General features: G+C 39.4%; 1 protein-coding gene, 1 long non-coding RNA gene and 1 pseudogene across 2 annotated transcripts in view; 1 reads left to right on the top strand and 2 right to left on the bottom strand.

Moving 5' to 3' along the window:
- Window positions 1–4,969, bottom strand: part of ENTPD1 (ectonucleoside triphosphate diphosphohydrolase 1) — a 91,070-nt gene extending 86,101 nt beyond the window's left edge. The window contains exon 1 of the mRNA XM_007080116.3: window positions 4,264–4,969. Within this exon, the coding sequence (XP_007080178.1) occupies window positions 4,264–4,279 (16 nt within the window). The 5' untranslated portion in view covers window positions 4,280–4,969. The remainder of the gene's footprint in view (window positions 1–4,263) is intronic.
- On the bottom strand, window positions 1,179–2,480 carry LOC102959933 (annotated as a pseudogene).
- Window positions 4,970–14,235: 9,266 nt separating the features above from the next.
- Window positions 14,236–19,718, top strand: LOC122231971. Its single transcript, XR_006209286.1, has 4 exons — window positions 14,236–14,335; window positions 15,146–15,205; window positions 18,312–18,659; window positions 19,279–19,718. It is a non-coding gene; the product is annotated as an uncharacterized LOC122231971 (long non-coding RNA).
- Window positions 19,719–19,929: the final 211 nt, after the last annotated feature.

Here is a 19,929-nt window from a genome sequence, read left to right as displayed (position 1 = left end):
CACCAAGTAATGTATAGAATTGTTGAATCAATAAAACTAATATGACTAATATAAACTAATATAAACTAATATAACACCACATGTTAATTACACTTGAATAAAATAAATGTCCCCTCTTCCTATACTATCTCTGGGCCCTTGGCCAAGTGACTTCCCCCCTCAGCTATGAGATGCAGAAACCTATATCACAGGTTTGTTGTGAAGATTCTATGACACAATGCATATAAAAATTACAGTGCCTGGTACATAGTAATCAATGTTAGCCCTTATTATTAACACTTCACAGAGTCTGGTTTCAGTTAGAGTTGGTTGTATATATGTCTGTCTTCCTTCACTAGACTGTGAGCAAACTGTTTATATCTCACCCATCTGGCATGGGGACTTACAAATGGTAGACACACAATAATATTTGTCAAATTGCTTTGAAGGTATGCCAGGAAGAGGAAAGGGAGGGTGCTGGAAACAAGTTTAACGTACTTTATGATTTTACTCAGGGCCAACCTCTGCAGTGTATGTTTTTCTTCTATTACCAGAACACATTGTCTCGGACTATAAGGTTGCTATTAAATGGGGCTGGGGAAGCACTCTCAACAATAGCCAAATTATGGAAAGAGCCTAAATGTCCATCAACTGATGAATGGATAAAGAAATTGTGGTTTATATACACAATGGAATACTATGTGGCAATGAGAAAGAATGAAATATGGCCTTTTGTAGCAACGTGGATGGAACTGGAGAGTGTGATGCTAAGTGAAATAAGCCATACAGAGAAAGACAGATACCATATGGTTTCACTCTTATGTGGATCCTGAGAAACTTAACAGAAACCCATGGGGGAGGGGAAGGAAAAAAAAAAAAAAGAGGTTAGAGTGGGAGAGAGCCAAAGCATAAGAGACTGTTAAAAACTGAGAACAAACTGAGGGTTGATGGGGGGTGGGAGGGAGAGGAGGGTGGGTGATGGGTATGGAGGAGGGCACCTTTTGGGATGAGCACTGGGTGTTGTATGGAAACCAATTTGACAATAAATTTCATATATTAAAAAATAAATAAATAAATGGGGCTGGGGAGGCACTATTTCTGGAACCAGATGCTCTGTTCAGAGATAGTGAGGTTGTGCTACGAGGCATCTGAAATCTCCAGTTTGGCCCCTGGCTGAATGGGGAGTGGGGGCTAAAGTTCTGCCAGAGCTGGACTGGCCAACCTGGGTACCCTGGCATGGGGCCACATCAGCTCTGATGATCAGCCTCCTAGAAGGGATGCATCTTGTTTCTCGGCATATTCACTTAGGGGGTATCTTAATAGAGTGAATAAAAGAGCGGTATGTACCAGCGGGAACTCTACTGAAAACTCATAGGTCCCCTTTTATTTCTCATTTATTTTTTTATTTACTTACTTATTTTGGCAGCACTAGGGTTTATTAAACTGTGCCTTAGTACAGGTACTGGGCTTGCCCATGGTATTCTTGAAGTATCAAAGCTAGGAGGTTCTGCCAATTCTTCTCGAGCAATGACACCAGGAAATTGACAGCTAAGTGGATGTTGTTCACAAGCTCATCATCTGTCGTCTTCATGTGGCCAAGTTCACTTCATCTACTTTGACCACTATGTTCTCATTGTAGGCCAGCAAGGAAGGGAACTTGCCAGGCTTAGTCAGGCCTGGACCCAGGATTTGTGGTATCTGCTTGCTCAGAGATTCTGAAGCAAAAAAGGCATTATACTTCTTGGCCAGCTTCCTGACTAATTTTTTATTCTTGCTGAGTTTCTTCAATGCCTCAATGTCCATGTGGGGAATAACCATAGCCTTGGCCTCATTACAGTGCTGCTGGTCCCCTAAAACACATACAGAGAACGTGGGGCAGGGAGTGGACGTAAGCCTGACGTTGCCCAAGAAGAATTTGTCCTTCAGAGGGTTATAGTTCTTCAAGCTGACCTGCAGCTCCACCATCTCCCAAAACTCCTGGTGCTTGGGCTGGCCGGTTCCTGGGCAGGACTTCCCGCACCGCCTCATACAGGGTGTCACGGGAGACTTTGTTGCTCATGGTGCCACATACCACAATAATCAGAAAAGAGTCATAGGGTCCCCTTTTAAACTAGCCTTCTGATTCTTGGATAAACATCAGCTAAAAAAATAATACTTAGTTTACTAAATATTTGTTGAGTTCCTATTATGTGCTAAACATTGTACTAGACACTGCCAATCCAAAGGTGAATAAAGAAATTATAATCAGGTTAAGGGGGAGGAAATGCAGAGGACAGCAATGTGGATGAGTATCATGAGCACCAGCTTAGGCGTAAGCAGTGGAGGTGTTGTAGAAACATCCAAGTCAGGGGTTAACCTAAGGCTCAAGGGAAGGAGAAGGCATGACATGGCAGTTGGTAACCAAGATAAAGCTTGAAAGAATGATTGCAACAGCTCACATTTACTGAACACATACTCTATACGTCAGATCCTATTCTGAGAATTTTGCATAAATTCCTCAGTCTTTATAATAACGCTATGAGGCAGATATTATTATTCTCTTCATTTTATAGATGAAGAAACCAAGGCACTCAGTTAGTAAATGGTGGAGCTGGGATTCAAATCTAGGCAGTGGGGCTCCAGACTGAAGGGGAAGGAGAAGGCCAGATAGGCCTTCAAGGCAGAAGCAAGTGCCATGTAACAGTCTGAGAGGGCGGAAAGGAACAAGGTCACTTGGGGAACTGAAAGTGGCTGGGGGTGGGGACCGAAGTTCAGAGATGACTGGGCTCGCTCTGTAGGTTAGAAGGGAAACCAGAGGGAGGGTATTTCTGGTCTGGACTTGGAAAATCTAGCTGTGTGATTACTGTCACATAACCCCTCCTGGTCCCACTCTCTTCCTTTTGTAAAAGGGTAAAACTAACAATACCTGGGCTCTATCATAGAGAATGGCCATGAGCACCAAATGAGAAAATGTATGTGAATTGATACCAAAGCACAGATTCCTTCTCAGACTTGAGATTTCATCAGTATCATTTCTCCCAGTAGCTCAAAGCTCTGCAGACTCAGAATCAACCACATCTGGCCATAGTAGCCAGAGCCTTCAGGAGTTGTAACAGTGAGAGTATAGAAAAAAAGCCTACAGACCCTGAGTCCAATGACCTGTATCTAAATTCACCATTCACTAACAGTGTGATCCCAAGGCAAGCAACACTCTCATTATATCACCACCATGTGGAAAATGGGAATGATAATGATAGCACTCACCTCTTAAGTTGATGTGAGGAATAAATAATACAGGTAATGTGTTTAGAATAGCTCCCGGTGCAGAGTAAAGACTTAGTAAACGTTAATAGCTTATATCACTATCATTAAGAACCCGTTGACTACTCATCCCATTGCTCTGCATTCTTTGTGATAAAAACGTGTGGGGCTATCAGAAATTAGAGATGGAGAAGAAGGTTTGCAACCCTACACAACACACTGCTGTAGAGACTCTCCCTGACTCCCATGGGCTGGCAAGCAGCTGGCTCTCCATCGTGGCAGAAAATGCCCAAAAGAGGTAAAAGACAGAGAGTGCACACCATCTGCGCAAACTAGGCTGCTCTTACAGTTTTTAGACAAAAGCTAAATATAGTCACCCAGATATGCCTTGCTTTTTTAAGATAAAACTGTTCACCCCTCCACCCCTTCACTCCACCCCCACCCAGACACACACCATACATATACACACATCCCAAGAAGCGGTTCGTCTTTTTTAAGACATACTGTGAGGTCCTGTTGTGACAGCCTCTTGCCACATTAACTTCTCTATCTAACTCCTGGCAGAGAACCCTTGGCTAATTTAACAACAGGAAAGCACGCAGGAAATTTTAGAACAAAACAAATCTCCTACACACAGAGCCCAGCATCTTCAAGCAAACTCGCTGAGGTACAGACCCGAAGCAAGATGACTCTGGACTATAAATGAGGCAGCTGCTTCTTAAAACCGCAAAGGGATGGAAGGAGTCATTTGCCGCTAAAACACTAGAGCTGAATGCAAATTGATCATGAATATTCATGAGCCCCTCCAGCTTACTCAAGAGCCACCCTTCACTAAAACCCCGGGGCTTTGCTTCCTAAAAAGTTTCCCAAAGTTCTTTCTCTGCCTCCTCTCTGTAGGAGAGGGTGGGAAAGTTCATTTGGGGATTTATGCCTCTTGCTCTTTCAAGTACTTGCTTTTGGTCTGGGTTTTTGGGGTTTTTTTCTTTTTTTTTTTTTTTTTTTGGTTTGTTCTTAAGGATTCAGATCAAATCAATTTGCTCTTACCCTTTCTATCTTCCATAATTGGCAGCTTTTGTTTTCTTCCTCTTTGCTCTATTTTTTCAGCTTCTGCTTGCTGTGCTCGGTCTCAGTGAGAGAGGTACTCAAGGAACTGAGATATAACAGACCCTCGGGCTTGTGGGAGGGGCTAAATTAGCCGGCCCCGTTTCGGAAGGAACCTCAAACCCTATGTCTCTTTCATTGACTGGAAAGAATAGATTGGCTGAGTCCCGCTGCTCATTTCCCTAAAGCACACGAAGATTTGACTGGGTTGGGGTTGTCATTTTTCGTATTCTTAAAGCTATGTATGTTCAAGTATCTCGCTCTCCCTCTCATTTTGTTACAGAAATCCATTTTTTTCTCTCGAGGAATGTTATCTTGGCTGCAAGCAAAAAAGCTATTTACTTTTTGCAGTTTTGAAGCCAGATAACTAGAAGCTTGTTACCTGATACCCACTAGAAAAACTAGAAGAACTCAAGAACAGTTCTTCCTGCCCCATAAAGCTGATTACCTCTGGTCGGCTGAAGAGCAATCCCTTTTCCAGGCTCATTAGACCACAAGAGCAACAGTCCTGTCACGGATGGATGCTGTGGCAGGAAAAGTCACTGTGGCAGGAGAAGCCACATTATTGGTGGGAAGGCAGAGGAGGCTGGGAACCGCTATCCAGCTGTACTGATGCAAGTCGTCCACCTTTTCCAAACTTTAACGTCCCACCTCCGAAGTCTTCGCAGCATGAACTGCCACACCCAGGCTTTGCCAAGATGAGTCAAATGCAGATAAGAGGCTGACCAAAACATTTTCAAATTGTGTATTTATGTTATTTTGAAATCAGGACAAGACCTAATTCTCCCAGAGGAAGGTAAGTACTCAAGGCCCAAGGCTCGCTCCTTGGGCAAATTCTCCCTCCACATGGCTGTCACAAACCTTAGCATTTTAGGTCTGAAAACAGATCACAGACATCTAGTCTAACCAAGGTTAGAGAGGAGGAAAAGTTATGCCATCTGCTCATGTTCACACAAAGAGAGAAAGCAGGGAGGGGTCTCTCTTTTTTGCTACCATGCTCCCCAGCACGTAATAAAGTTGCTCTACAGAGTAGGCTGTCGATAAATGTTTGATAGATGGTTGAATTAACGAATAAATAACAAAGCAGAGAGCAGATAGGATTTTCTGATTCCTACTTCATGCTTTTTCTACGTTGCCTCTCTAGCATGAGAATTTGTATCTAAATGCAATTATACCATAAGACATTTTTCTTCATATAAACTACTAAATTAGTGACCACTATAGAGTTTTACTTCTTTTTCTTTAAAGATTTTATTTAAATTCAAGTTACTTAACATCTAGTATAGTACTGGTTTCAGAAGTAGAATTTAGTGATTCATTACTTACATATAACACCCAGTGCTCATCACAAGTGCCCTCCTTCACACCCATCCCCCATTTAGCCCATCCCCCAACCCACCTCCCCTCCAGCAAACTCAGTTTGTTCTCTATAGTTAAGAGTCTTATGGTTTGCCCCCTTCTCTGTTTTTATCTTTTTTTAATTTTTCCTTCCCTTCCTCCATATTCATCTGTTTTGCTTAAATTCTACATATGAGTGAAATCATGGTATTTATCTTTATCTGGCTGACTTATTTCACTTAGCAAAATACACTCTAGCTCCATCCATGTTGTTGCAAATGGCAAGATTTCATTCCTTTTGATGGCTGGGTAATATTCCATTGTGTATATATATACCACAACTTCTTTATCCATTCATCAGTTGATGAACATTTGGGCTCTCTCCATAATTTGGCTATTGTTGATAGTGCTGCTATAAACATTGGGGTGCATGGGTCCCTTCAAATCAGTATTTTTGTATCCTTTAGGTAAATACCTAGTAGTGTGATTGTTGGATCATAGGGTAGTTCTATTTTTAACTTTTTGAGGAAACTCCATACTGTTTTCCAAAGTGGCTGCACCAGTTTGCATTCCCACAAACAGTGCTAGAGGGTTCCCCTTATTCTGCATCCTCATCAACATCTGTTGTTTCCTGAGTTGTCCGTTTTAGCCATTCTGACAGGTGTGAGGTGGTACCTCATTGTGGTTTTGATCTATATTTCCCTGATGATGAGTGATGTTGAGCATCTTTTCATGTGTCAGCCATTTATATATCTTCTTTGGAGAAATGTCTTTTCATGTCTTCTGCCCATTTCTTCACTGGATCATTTCTTTTTGGGGTGTTAAGTTTGGTAAGTTCTTTATAGATTTTGGATACTAGCCCCTTATCGGATATGTCATTTGCAAATATCTTCTCTCATTCCGTAGGTTGCCCTTTAGTTTTGTTGATTATTTCCTTCACTGTGCAGAAGCTTTTTATCTTGATGAGGTCCCAATAGTTCATTTTTGCTTTTGTTTTCCTTGCCTCTGGAGATGTGTTTAGTAAAAAGTTGCTACAGCCAAAGTCAAAGAGGTTGCTGCCTGTGTTTTCTAGGATTTTGATGGTTTCCTGTCTCACATTTAGGACTTTCCTCCATTTTGAATGCATTTTATTTTATTATTTTATTTTTTTAAATATGAAATTTATTGTCAAGTTGGCTTCCATACAACACCCAGTGCTCATCCCAACAGGTGCCCTCCTCAATGCCCATCACCCACTTTCCCCTCCCTCCCACCGCCCATCAACCCTCAGTTTATTCTCAGTTTTTAAGAGTCTCTTATGGTTTGCCTCTCTCCCTCTCTAACTTTTTTTTTCCCTTCCCCTCTCCCATGGTCTTCTGTTAAGTTTCTCAGGATCCACATAAGAGTGAAAACATATGGTATCTCTCTTTCTCTGTATGACTTATTTCACTTAGCATAACACTCTCCAGTTTCATCCACGTTGCTAGAAAAGGCCATATTTCATTCTTTCTCATTGCCAAGTAGTATTCCACTGAATCTGTTTTTGTGTATGATTAAGAAAGTGGTCCAGTTTCATTCTTCCGCATGTCACTGTCCAGTTTTCCCAACACCATTTGTTAAAGAGACTGTCTTTTTTTCATTGAGTATTTCTTCCTGATTTGTCAAAGACTAGTTGACCATATAGTTGTGGGTCCATTTCTGGGTTCTTTATTTGTTTAACTGACCTACGTGTCTGTTTTTGTGCCAGTACCACACTGTCTTGATGATTACAGCTTTGTAATACAGCTTGAAGTCTGGAATTGTGATGCCTCCCGCTTTGTTTTTCTTTGGCTATTTGGAGTCTTTTCTGGCTCCATACAAATTTTAGAATTGTTTGTTCTATCTCTGTGAAAAATGCTGGTGTTATTTTGATAGGGATTGCATTGAATGTGTAGATTGATTTGGGCAGTGTGAACATTTTAGCAATATTTGTTCTAATTCATGAGCATGGAACGTTTTTCTATTTCTTTGTGCCTTCTTCAGTTTCTTTCATAAGTGTTCTATAGTTTCCAGAGTACAGATCTTTTACCTCTTTGGTTAAGTTTATTCCTAGGTATCTTATGACTTTTGAGGCAATTTTAAGTGGGATTGATTCCTTGATTTCTTTTTCTGCTGCTTCATTATTGGTGTATAGAAATACCACAGATTTCTGAACATTGATTTTATATCTTGTGACTTTGCCGAATTCATGTATCAGTTCTGGCAATTTTTTGGTGGAGTCTTTCAGGTTTTCCACATAGAGTATCATGTCATCTGTGAAGAGTGAAAGTTTGGCTTTTTCCTTGCCAATTTGGATGCCTTTTATTTCTTTTTATTGTCTAATTGCTGAGGCTAGGACTTCCAGTACTACGTTGAACAACAGTGATGAGAGTAGGCATTCCTGCTGTGTTCCTGACCTTAGGGGGAAAGCTCTCAGTTTTTCTCCATTAAGGATATTAGCTGTGGGTCTTTTGTATATGACCTTTATGATATTAAAGTCTGTTCCTCCTATCCCTACTTTGCTATATTTATCAAATGCTTTTTCTTCATCTACTGAGAGGATCATATGGTTCTTATGCTCTCTTTTACTAATGTGATATATCACGTTGATTGATTTGTGAATATTGAACCACCCCTGCAGCCCAGGAATAAATCCCACTTGATTGTGGTGAATAATTCTTTTAATGTACCATTGGATTCGATTTGCTAGTACCTTGAGAATTTTGGCATCCATGTTCATCAGGATATTGGCCTGTAATTCTCCTTTTTATTAAGGTCTTTGTCTGGTTTTGGAATCAAGGTAATGTTGGCCTTATAGAATGAATTTGGAAGTTTTCCTTCTGTTTCTATTTTTTGGAATCGTTTCAGAAGAATAGGTATTAATTCTTCTTTAGATGTTTGATAGAATTCCCCTGGGAAGCCATCCAGCCCCAGACTTGTTTGTTGGGAGATTTTTGATTATTAATTCAATTTCTTTGCTGGTTATGAGTCTGTTCAAATTTTCTATTTCTTCCTGTTTTAGTTTTGTTTCAGGTAGTTTATATGTTTCTAGGCATTTATCCATTTCTTCCAGATTGCCAAATTTGTTGGCATATAATTGCTCATAATATGAGCATTATAATTGTATTTCTCTGGTGTTGGTTGTGATCCTCCTCTTTCATTCACGATTCTATTTATTTGGGTCCTCTCTCTCTCTCTCTCTCTGATGGTTAATAAGTCTGGCCAGGGGGTTATCAATTTTGTTAATCTTTCAAAGAACCACCTCCTAGTTTCATTGGTCTGTTCTGTTTTTTTAGTTTCTATATCATTTATTTTTGCTCTTTTATTATTTCCCTTCTTCTGCTAGTTTTGGGCTTTATTTGCTGTTCTTATTCCAGCTCCTTTAGGTGTAAGGTTAAGTTGTATATTTGAGACTTTTCTTGCTTCTTGAGAAGGATCTGGTATTGCTATATACTTCCCTCTTATAACCACCTTTGCTGCATCCCATAGGTTTTGGACTGTTGTGTTTTCACTTTTTCATCCATGTATTTTGTAATTTCTTCTTTAATTTCCTGGTTAACCCCTTCATTCTTTAGTAGGATATTCTTTAGCCTCCATGTATTTGTGGCCTTTCCAAATTTTTTCTTGTGGTTGACTTCAAGTTTCATAACATTGTTGTCTGAAAATATGCATGGTATGATCTCAATCCTTTTGTACTTGTTGAGGCCTGATTTGTGCACCAGTATGTGATCTATTCTAGGGAATGTTCCATATGCACTCAAAAAGAAATGTGTATTCTGCTGCTTTGGGGTGAAATTCTCTGAATATATCTGTTAAGTCCATCTGGTCCAGTGTGGCATTCAAAGCCATTGTTTCCTTGTTGATCTTCTGCTTAGATGATTTGTCCACTGTTGTAAATGGAGTGTTAAAGTTCCCTATTATGATGGTATCATTATCAATGAGTTTCTTTAAGTTTGTTCTTAATTGATTTATATATTTGGCTTCTTCAAGTTGGGGGCATAAATATTTATAATTGTTAAATCTTGTTGGATAGACCCCTTTATTATGATATAGCGTCCTTCTTCATCTCTTGCTATAGTCTTTGGCTTAAACTCTAGTTTGTCTGATAAAAGTATGGCTACTCCAGCTTTCTTTTGATGTCCATCCCCTCACTTTCAATCTGGAGGTGTCTTTGAGTCTAAAATGAGTCTCTTGTAAGCAACATATTGATGGGCCTTGTTTTTTTTTTTTTTTTTTTTTTTTTTATCCATTATGATACCCTATGTCTTTTGATTGGGGCATTTAGTCCATTTACATTCAGGGTACTATGAATTTAATGCCATTGTATTTCCTGTAAAGTCACTGTTGCTGTAGATTGCCTCTGTTCCTTTCCATTCTTTGTTGCTTTTGGTCTCTCCCGATTAAAGGGTACTCTTTAATAATTCTTGCAGAGCTGGTTTAGTGTTCACAAATTCCTTTAGTTTTTGCTTGTCTTGGAAACTCTTTATCTCTCCTTCTATTCTGAATGACAGTCTTGCTGGATAAAGTATTCTTGGCTGCATATTTTCCCCATTTAGCATATTGAATATGTCATGCCAATCCCTTCTGGCCTACCAAGTTTCTGTAAACAGGTCTGCTGCTACTCTTATGTGTCTGCCCTTCTAGGTTAAGGATCTTTTGTCCCTAGCTGCTTTCAGAATTCTCTTTTTATCTTTGTATTTTGCAAGTTTCACTCTGATATGTCTTGGTGTTGACCTGTTTTTGTTGATCTTAAGGGGAGTTCTCTGTGCCTCTTGGACTTGAGTGCCTATTTTCTTCCCCAGATTAGGGAGGTTGTCAGCTATACTTTGTTCGAATAAACCTGCCCCCTTTTCCTGCTCTTCTTCTGGGACTCCTATGATATGGATATTATTGTGCTTTATAGAATCACTGAGTTCCCTAAGTCTATATTCATGATCTAATAGTTTTTTCCCCCCTCTTCTTTTCAGCTGCGTTATTTTCATAATTTTGTCTTCTATGTCATCTATTCATTCCTCTGCTTCTTTCATCCTTGTGATTACATCCAGTCAGTTTTGCATCTCAGTTATAGTATTTTTTATTTCTGCCTGACTAGTTTTTAGGTCTTTAATCTCTGCAGCAAGTGGTTCCCTGGTGACTTCTAGCTTTTTTTTTTTTTTTAAAGCCCAGCTAGTATTCTTATGACTATTGTTCTAAATTCTTGTTCAGATATATTGCTTATATCTGTTTTGAACAAATCTCTGGCTGTGGTTTCTTCTTGATCTTTCTTTGGAGCAGAATTCCTCTGTCTTGTCATTTTGTCCAGGTCTCTGTCTTTTGCATGTTATGAAAGCTTGCTATGTTTCCTGCTCCTGAAAGTAATACTATATTAAGAAGGGGTCATACACTGTCCAGAGCCTGACACTTCAAGAAGTGTCTCTGGTGTATGCTGTGTGCACTCTGCTGTTGTGATTTGGCTGCTCTTTCCCCCAGGTCAGTCCTCTGCAGAGTTCCTCCTTGCTTGCAGTGGGAAGTGTTTGGACCTTTAACTAGGTGTGCTTTGATTTGTTAAAATAAGCCTTCCAGGTTCTCTATCTCAAATTATGCAGATTGTTCTTTTAATCTGCAGATCAATTTCCTAGGTGTTCAAAATGATTTGATGCTGATCTAGCTGTGTTTGAGGGACAAGGCAAGCCCAGGGTCCCCCTACTACTCCACCATCTGAACTCCTCCCTCCAGATTGTTTTTGACTCTATATAGAAAATAAATTCTCCATGATACTTTAATAAAGGCAAGGGCTGCCTTTCCAGTTCAGGCATCTCTGTTACTTTGCACATTGCCTGGCACATAGTATGTGCTCAATAAATGTTTGATTTTTAATAAATCTGATTCTGTCCAACAAAACTCTTCTTTTATCTTACTAATGGTTCCTAGTTACATGATTTTGCATTTATATTAACTAATTATGCTAAATGAAAAATCCAATGGATGCCTTCCAGAGCCAGTTTAGACTCCATCTCTACCAAGGAATATTGGTTTGGTATTTGTCTTATATGATAAAATTATTTTTAAGAAAGATAATGAGATATTTGTATAAATCAACAATTTTTATAATGGGTTTAATGATTGTTTGGTATCACTGTTTTGAAGAAAGATTTGAAAAACAGCATGTCCCCAAACATCCTGTGAACTATAGAATGGAAAACAGACCATCAAAGCTAGAAGGAGAAAGGAATGATCAAGTGGAAGATCAGAGTGGGTGAGGGGTTAGGTGGGAAAAACAAACAAACACCGAACGTGTCAAGGAGAGCTCCACATTGGGCACTGTGGCAATAGTCCTCTATTTCAAACAAAAATAAAATCAAAGCAACTCCTATCTGTTCTACTTGGACGTCACATTGTTGAGTAAAAGTCATTTTGACAAATGACTGATTTCTTTGTTAATGTCATCACAGAGAGAGAAACTATCAGGAGTAAAGTACTCAACTTCTAGTTCAACCAGAAGAGATAAAAATCTCATTATGTTAACTAGCTCTTCACAAAAATGTGAAGTTCATCCAAATTCAATATGCCGTAATAGAACCATGATTTTAGCCCCCAACTCATATTATGGGAACCTTTGACTAAATGTCAAATGCTTCTTATGGTAACATGTTCTGTTAAAACATACAGCAGTTAAAACATACTGTCTGGTGGTCACACCCTCCTTGGCATATGAAAACACTATATAGTTCAGTGTTATTCATCCAAGAATAATTAAAAAACAGATGGGATTTGTGTGTGTCTTTCCAAAGGCCTGAGAATTTATCTTAAAAACTAAATCTGAATTAAAAAATTGTTATAATTGCTCATGGTCGTGTTACTTGTAATGAGAGGTAGAAAGTAAAAACTGCACTCAGAGACGGAGTTGTTAGGAAGAAGTGAAGATATTTCTCTTTCTTTTAATGATAAAGTGATCTTTGATGAATTCTCAAAATGATTGAAGTTTCATTTTTTCTTTATCTTCAATCTCTCTCACTGAACTGCCCACATGATCTTTCTGAGGTATAAACCTGATAATGACATTCCCAGGCTTAAAAAGTCCTAGTCTCCTTATTATCCATAAAGCAAAATTCAAATTCTTATCGTGGAATATATAAGGTCTCCCTCTACCTCTCTAGACTCATTTCCTGCCATAGATCCCTGTACTCCAAAACCAAATCATAATTCCAAACCCATTGTCCTTTCAGGACTCTGCATTTACATAAGTTGTACTCATGCAAGACACCCATCTCTCCCAAAGTTTAACCTTCTACTTCCTCGGTCACTCCCTCTGTTCAGAATGCTCTTTCCCCTCTTGCTCATGGGTCCTCCTACATATACCTCATGACTTAGTTTAAGTATCTAGTCTTCTGTGGGGCTTTCCCTGACCCCTCTACTGTCCCTCCCCCAAACACAGCACTGACCCACAGAAGAGACGCCACTCATATTATCATGATGTTTTATGATTTCACTTATAGTTCAGGCCACAAAACTTGGAGTCACATTGAATCCTCTTTCCTTACATTCCAAGTCAGATCCTTCAGCAAATTCTGTGGGTTCCATTTTCAAAATATATCTAGCACCTGACTCCTTATCATCTCCACTGCTACCACACTGGCCTTAGCCACATCACTTCTCACCTGGTTTACTGTGATAGCCTTCTCACTGGTCTGCCAGATTCTGCTTTGAAGCCTGTTCAGTCCAATAACAGCCCAGCACTAGTGATTCAGTTAAAACAAAAGATTATTCCTCATTCCTCTGCTCAAAACCCTCCAATGGCTCCCACCTATGCCAAGCAAACCTAAAGTCCTTCAGATAGCCTACAAGGCCCTCCCTAGCCTGCTCCCCATCACCTCTTTCTTTCCCACTACTTTCCTCTTCTTGCTCCCTCTGTTCCAGCCTCATATTCTTTGCACCTGCTGTTCCTTCTGTCTGGAATGCTATTCTCCCAAATATCCACACAACTCCTTCCCTCATTCCCTATAGGTCTTTACTAAATATTACCTTCTGCCTCAGCACAAGATTGTGATGTCTAAATACTATTTTCCACTACAATGAACCAAATTCTTTGGGAAAATGGCTGATTCCAAGCCTAAGGTGGGAAGTCTATGAGATTGGAATATTTTGTCATATCAGAAAGCAAAGGTGCTATCTAAAACTACTAGGGTTGTGTCAAAGGGACTCAGGAACCAACTTCAAGTGGCTCCTACTAGCCAAAGTAGTAAAACTTTGAACAGCAATAAGAATGGAAACACATCAGATATGTTGATACCTATGTGTTCATAATGATAATCTAAAGGAATCATTGTTCATCTTTGGAACCAATTCATTATTCAGAAAACAAATAAAAGGAGGAAATACCAACAGTCAATATGCTTTGCTGCACAAACTGTACCACACAACAACCAAATAACTGATGAGGGAAAGTTTCTCCTTAAAGTATTCCAGATAATGAAAGAATCAAATTGATAGCATTAGAGTATCATCATTATATAAACATCTAAGTGATGAAGCTAGGTAATAATCATCAGTGACTGCTGACATCACAAAAGGAGGTACAAACATTCACTGAAGGCCTCCTGATGGAAGAACACACAGCACCTTCTGAAGTAGTCTTGCCAAAAAATTGAAGCCTCTCAATTTAATTACCAGTTTACAGGAAATATAGGGCACAGAAAACCATGTAAGAAGACACTTCAGGAAAACAATCAGTATAATTTAATCTTGAGGAAATACTACAAAACAATTCAATTTCTTTAACAAATAAATTGCGGTGAGGAGCGGGGGGCGGGGCGCCTGGGTGGCTCAGTTGGTTAAGCGACCAACTTCGGCCCAGGTCACGATCTCACAGTTTGCGAGTTCGAGCCCCACGTCGGGCTCTGTGCTGACAGCTCAGCGCCTGGTGCATACTTCAGATTCTATGTCGCCCCCTCTCTCTAGCCCTCCCCTGCTCATGCTCTGTGTCTCTCTTTCTCTCAATAATAAATAAATGTTAAGAAAATTAAAAAATAAAAATAAATTGCAGTAAAGTCAAAAGAGGATGAGGTACCTACAGAATAAAAGAGATTTAAACGATATACTAACCCAAATGTACTATCTGGACCTTGAAATTCTGATTTAAACCAATTAATTTTTTTTAACGTTTTTATTTATTTTTTAGAGAGAGAGAGACAGAGCATGAACGGGGGAGGGTCAGAGAGAGGGAGACACAGAATCCGAAACAGACTCCAGGCTCTGAGCTGTCAGCACAGAGCCCGACGAGGGGCTCGAACTCACGGACCGCGAGATCATGACCTGAGCCAAAGTCGGGCGCTTAACCGACTGAGCCACGCAGGCGCCCCTGATTTAAACCAATTTAAAAGAAACTCCAAGATAACTGAAGAAATTTGAACACTATTTGGATATTATTTTCTAAAATCAAAGAACGATTCATTTTTAAATGTGTTTAATAGTATTGTGTCTACAATTTTTCAGAAATCCTTAACTTTTGCAGATACATAATGAAATATGTTCAAAGGAAATCTTGAATTCACTTCAAAAAGAGGAAGAACAGGTAAGGCACAGCTGAAACAAGAGTAAGGATGAGGTGACTGCTGCAGAAGTTAGATGCGAATTTGATTTACTATTTTCTCCACTTTGTGTGTTTGAAATTTTCTGATAAAAAAGAATCTCAGGGGCACCTGGGAGGCTCAGTCAGTTAAGCATCTGACTCTTGATCTTAGCTCAGCTCTTTAACTCAAGGTTGTGAGTTTAAGCCCTGCATTGGACTCCATATTGGACGTGGAGACTACTTAAAAAAAAAAAAAAAGAAAAGAAAAAGAAAGAAAGAGAGAATCTTGGGCAAAAAGTGGGAGATTACCTGATGATGTGCAATAATTATACGAGGGAATTGCTCCAGGGTCTTAAAGAACATGGCTGAATATTCACTGAGTCAGTAACCCTAATGCAAAACTGGCTTGGGACTGAAAGATAGCAAGGTTCAGTGGAAAAAACTGCTATAATCTGGCAAGATGATCATGACAAAATAGGCTGAGCGTTTCATCTGAGGAGCAAATAGTCAGATGAAAGAGATCATCTGCAAGACAAATAAAAGTAACTGAACAACAAACTGGTCAAAGCTAAAAAGCTGTTACACCAGTGTAAACCAAAGAAATATATTCACTGTGCAGTTTGTAGCACAATAATCAGGCACTCTCTTTAATGTGCAATATCCACAGTATGGTTTGACAACTTGAGGAACTCTCTATCCACCCAACAATGACCAAGCAATCAGGAATCACAGAAATCGGAGTAGTGATGGTAGCATCTGAGTCACTAGTAGGTGGTGCTATGGAAGGTGGCTGGTAGAACGGGGTGGAGGATGGGTATTCTGGTCTCAACACTGTTTCTACTTCTTCATTAAAACAGAAGTTGAGGGCACGTGGGTGGCTCAGTCAGTTGAACATCTGACTTCTGCTTAGGTCATGATCTCACAATTCGTGAGTTCCGCTTCACATCGGGCTCACCTCTATCAGTAGCGCAGAGCCGGCTTCAGATCCTCTGTCCCCCTCTTTCTGCCCCTCCCCCACTTGCGTGCAGTCGCGCGCTCTCTCTCTTTCTCTATCTCAAAAATAAATAAAGCATTTAAAAAATAAATAAAACAAAAGTCTATTGATAAAATTCATGTTAGGAGGTACTCTGGTTTTATGTATCTTAAAATAAATGTCATGGGTAACTATTAGAAAAATGACATGTTTTGCCAACTCCAAGAATGCCTGCATTTATCCATTTAGCTTTTATTATATTTGAATATACTAACATGTTCTTCATAGGGGCATCTAAGTGGCTCAGTCGGTTGAGTGGCCAACTTTGGCTCAGGTCATGATCTTGCCATTCATGAGTTTGAGCCCCATGTCAGGCTTTGTGCTGACAGCTCAGAGCCTGAAGTCTGCTTGGGATTCCGTGTGTCCCTCTCTCTCTGCTCTCCCGTGCTCATGCCTGTCTCTCTCTCAAAAATAAATAAACATTTAAAAAAATTTTTTTGAATTTAAAAAAATAAAATATTCTTCATAATATTTGAAACAGTGTTCAAAGCATTAATGCCGTTTTGATATTTTTTAAATATTCCTTGCTATAGTTGCTTTCAAGGCTAAAAGGAGACTGTAAAAGAATGGGTTTTTATAATTGATAGGAATGGTACATTATAGTACTTTGAAAATCATGTGGTACAATGTTATATCTTAGATATCTTACAGATCTAATCTCAGGAACTCATACATTTTTTTCCACCAGCAATAGACCTAGGCTCCATCTTCTTTCACTCCATATAAACCAAGATATTAAGTCAGTACTATTTGGTATTGGTGTATGAATATTCAACAAACAAAATTTTCCAGCACATTTTGAAAATCATATTAAATTTTCTTGACACTATTTGACATTGTGCTTTGACAATCTATCAGCACTATGCATACATGTCTCATGAGAAGAGAAACACAGATTAACTTTACTGGATTGAATCTCTACTTCTCTTCCATCCATAATAACCTCTGCTCTGACTCTGTCTGCCTGCTAGCAGTTATTCAGAGATGATAAGAACCCCTGTATGGAGTAGGAAATAGGGAATAGAGGTGGATCCTCTGAGAGTATTTAGAATGCACATTGGTTCAGAAAATGCCCTTTCCCTTCTTTTAGGAGAAAAGTAGGAGAGAGACTGTCTCTCCAAGCAGAGCCATGATTCTCAACCTTGGCTTGCACATTATAATCAACGGGGGCACTTAAAAATGCTAATGCCCATCCCTACCCTCAGACATTGGGATTCAACTTGGTCTGGGATAGGGCTCAGGCAAGGTTTTCTGTTTGTTTATTTATCTTCTGTTTTAAAAGCCCAGATGACTTTTGTTTGTTTGTTTGCTTGTTTGTTTTTAAGTAGACTCCACACTCAACTTGGTGCTTGAACTCAAGACATTGAGATCATGAGTTGGCTGCTCTACTGACTAAGCCAGCCAGGCACCCCAAAGGCCGAGATGATTTTGACGTGCTGCCAAAGCTTCAGAGTTAAGGAGATCTAGGTTCAAATTCTTACCGTGTGATCTTAGACAAGTTAATAAGCCTCTCTGCACCTCAGTTCCTTTATATGTAAAATAAAGATTTGGTTTTATTTATTTACTTTATTAAAGGTATTTATTTATTTATTTATTTAGAGAGCAGGCGCAAGAGGGGGAAAGGGACAGATGGGAAGAAAGCGAGAGAGAGAGAGAGAGAGAGAGAGAGAGAGAGAGAGAGAGAGAGAGAGAGAGAGAGAATCCAGCAGGCTCCACACTGAGTGTGGAGCCCAGTGTGGAGCTCCATCCCAAGACCCTGGGATCATGACCTGGCCTAAAATAAAGATTCAGATGCTCAACTAAGCCACCCAGGCACCACAAGATTTTGTTTTTAATCTATATCATAGATTCTATATCTGTATATTTAATCTATATTACTGTAAGGGGAAAAGGAGAAAAAAAATATGTAAGAACTCACTCCTAACAGAGACTCTAGGACATGGCTGGCACTCAAGAAGTATGTCTTCCTTTCCTATTCACTTATATGCTAGATCTATGTTTATATTAAACAAAACATTATCTTCTCTTTGGTGTCTCTTGCTTTTTCCCCTCCAACATCATCCTTTTGTTTTTCAGAGGTAAACCCAGGGTACCTGAGGAGAATGAGAGCAGAAGTCCCTTCCATCCTATAGCACAAACGATCTCTCTACCTCTCTTCCCCAAATTTAAAGCAATTCTATATATTCAACAGCAACCGTGGGACTGGGGCCATGTTGAGAGAGGGGAATGGGTGAAGTATGACTTGAAGAGAAAGGGGTGCTGACTTTGGAAAGAAGTGAAGTTTGCAATACTAAAAGCAAAAGGAACTATACAAAATACATTACTCTACTTGATAAAGTTTCCCATGAGGCTACTGGTTCATAATTGAGAGACTGCTCGCTGTACATGTATACTGGAATTGAACACTTAAGTAAATGGATGACGGTAGGAGTCAGTGGCCCTACTATTGGGGTGGAAGGTTACAAGGCAAGGGGAGGTGTCTAGAATGACCCACATGGTAATGCACTATAGTTGGAGACATCAGTATGAACTCATGAAGTTTACTTTAACATATAGACTGCTTAATATAGCAATATTTACAGTTGTGTATATATACAAGGTTCAGAGTACATAAATACTTCCTCGCTCTGTCAGCTGTGAGGGCCTCTAACCAATGATACTCAAGGAGCATGAAGCACAGCCAGCCCCTAGATCTTTGTATTCTAACACAGTTCTCCTGAACTCCTGAAGAAATGGCTGATTCTAGGACTGAGGTAGGAAATACGCAAGGTGAGCCTGGAATATCTTGTGGTGCCAGAAAGTAAGGGAGTGATCAAAAAACCCTGCAGTGACAGTGTAGATCAAACTGACACAGGAGACAATAGCCAAAACTGGAAGAATTTGAGCACAAAATAAAATTGTAGTCAATTATAACCGAAAGTATAAAATAAATATCCATGAGTTTATACTGATATAAATTATTGAATAAATGAATGAGGGAGAATAGACAGATCTTCTGACAGGAAGAATTCCAAATAATTTATGTAGATACTCTGCCCTCTAGGAGATGGCGCCTAATACTCCTTAAGCACGAGCTACACATAGTTACTACATTCCAAAGAGTGGAGTATGGGAAGGGAAGAAGAAAGAGTGATTTCACAGTGGAGAAACCTGACAAATGCCACCTGAGCCAGGTGACCAAGATAACACCAACGATAATAGGTCATGCTGATAGTGCATACCCTCGGTGTGATGTGATAAAACTGGCTCTTCATCTCTGTGCTCTTCCTCCCAAAACTGCATAGCCCCAGTATAACTATGAGAAAGGTGTCAGATAAATCCCAGTTGAAGAACATTCTATAAAATACCTGACCAGTACTTCTCAAACTTGTCAAGGTCATCAAAAACAAGGAAAGTTAAAAAAAAAAAATCCCATTCAAGAGGAGCCTAAGAAGACATGAGGATTAAATGAAATATGGGATCTTGGAACAGAAAGGGAACATTATACAGAAACTAAAGAAATCTGAATAAAGTATGAATTTTAGTAATAATAATGTATCAGTATTGGTTCATGGATTGTAACAAATGTACCATACTAATTTAAGATGTTAATAATTACGGGGGGAACTGGGTATGAAGTATATGGGAACTTTCTATAGTATCTTCACAACTTCTCTATAAATCAAAAAACTACTCTAAAATAAAAAGTTCATTT

The sequence above is a fragment of the Panthera tigris genome, chromosome D2, assembly GCF_018350195.1.
Source record: "Panthera tigris isolate Pti1 chromosome D2, P.tigris_Pti1_mat1.1, whole genome shotgun sequence".
Taxonomy (NCBI): Eukaryota; Metazoa; Chordata; class Mammalia; order Carnivora; family Felidae; genus Panthera; species Panthera tigris.
The sequence above is the reverse complement of the archived record's forward strand: the minus strand, read 5'-3'. Positions and strand labels throughout refer to the sequence as shown.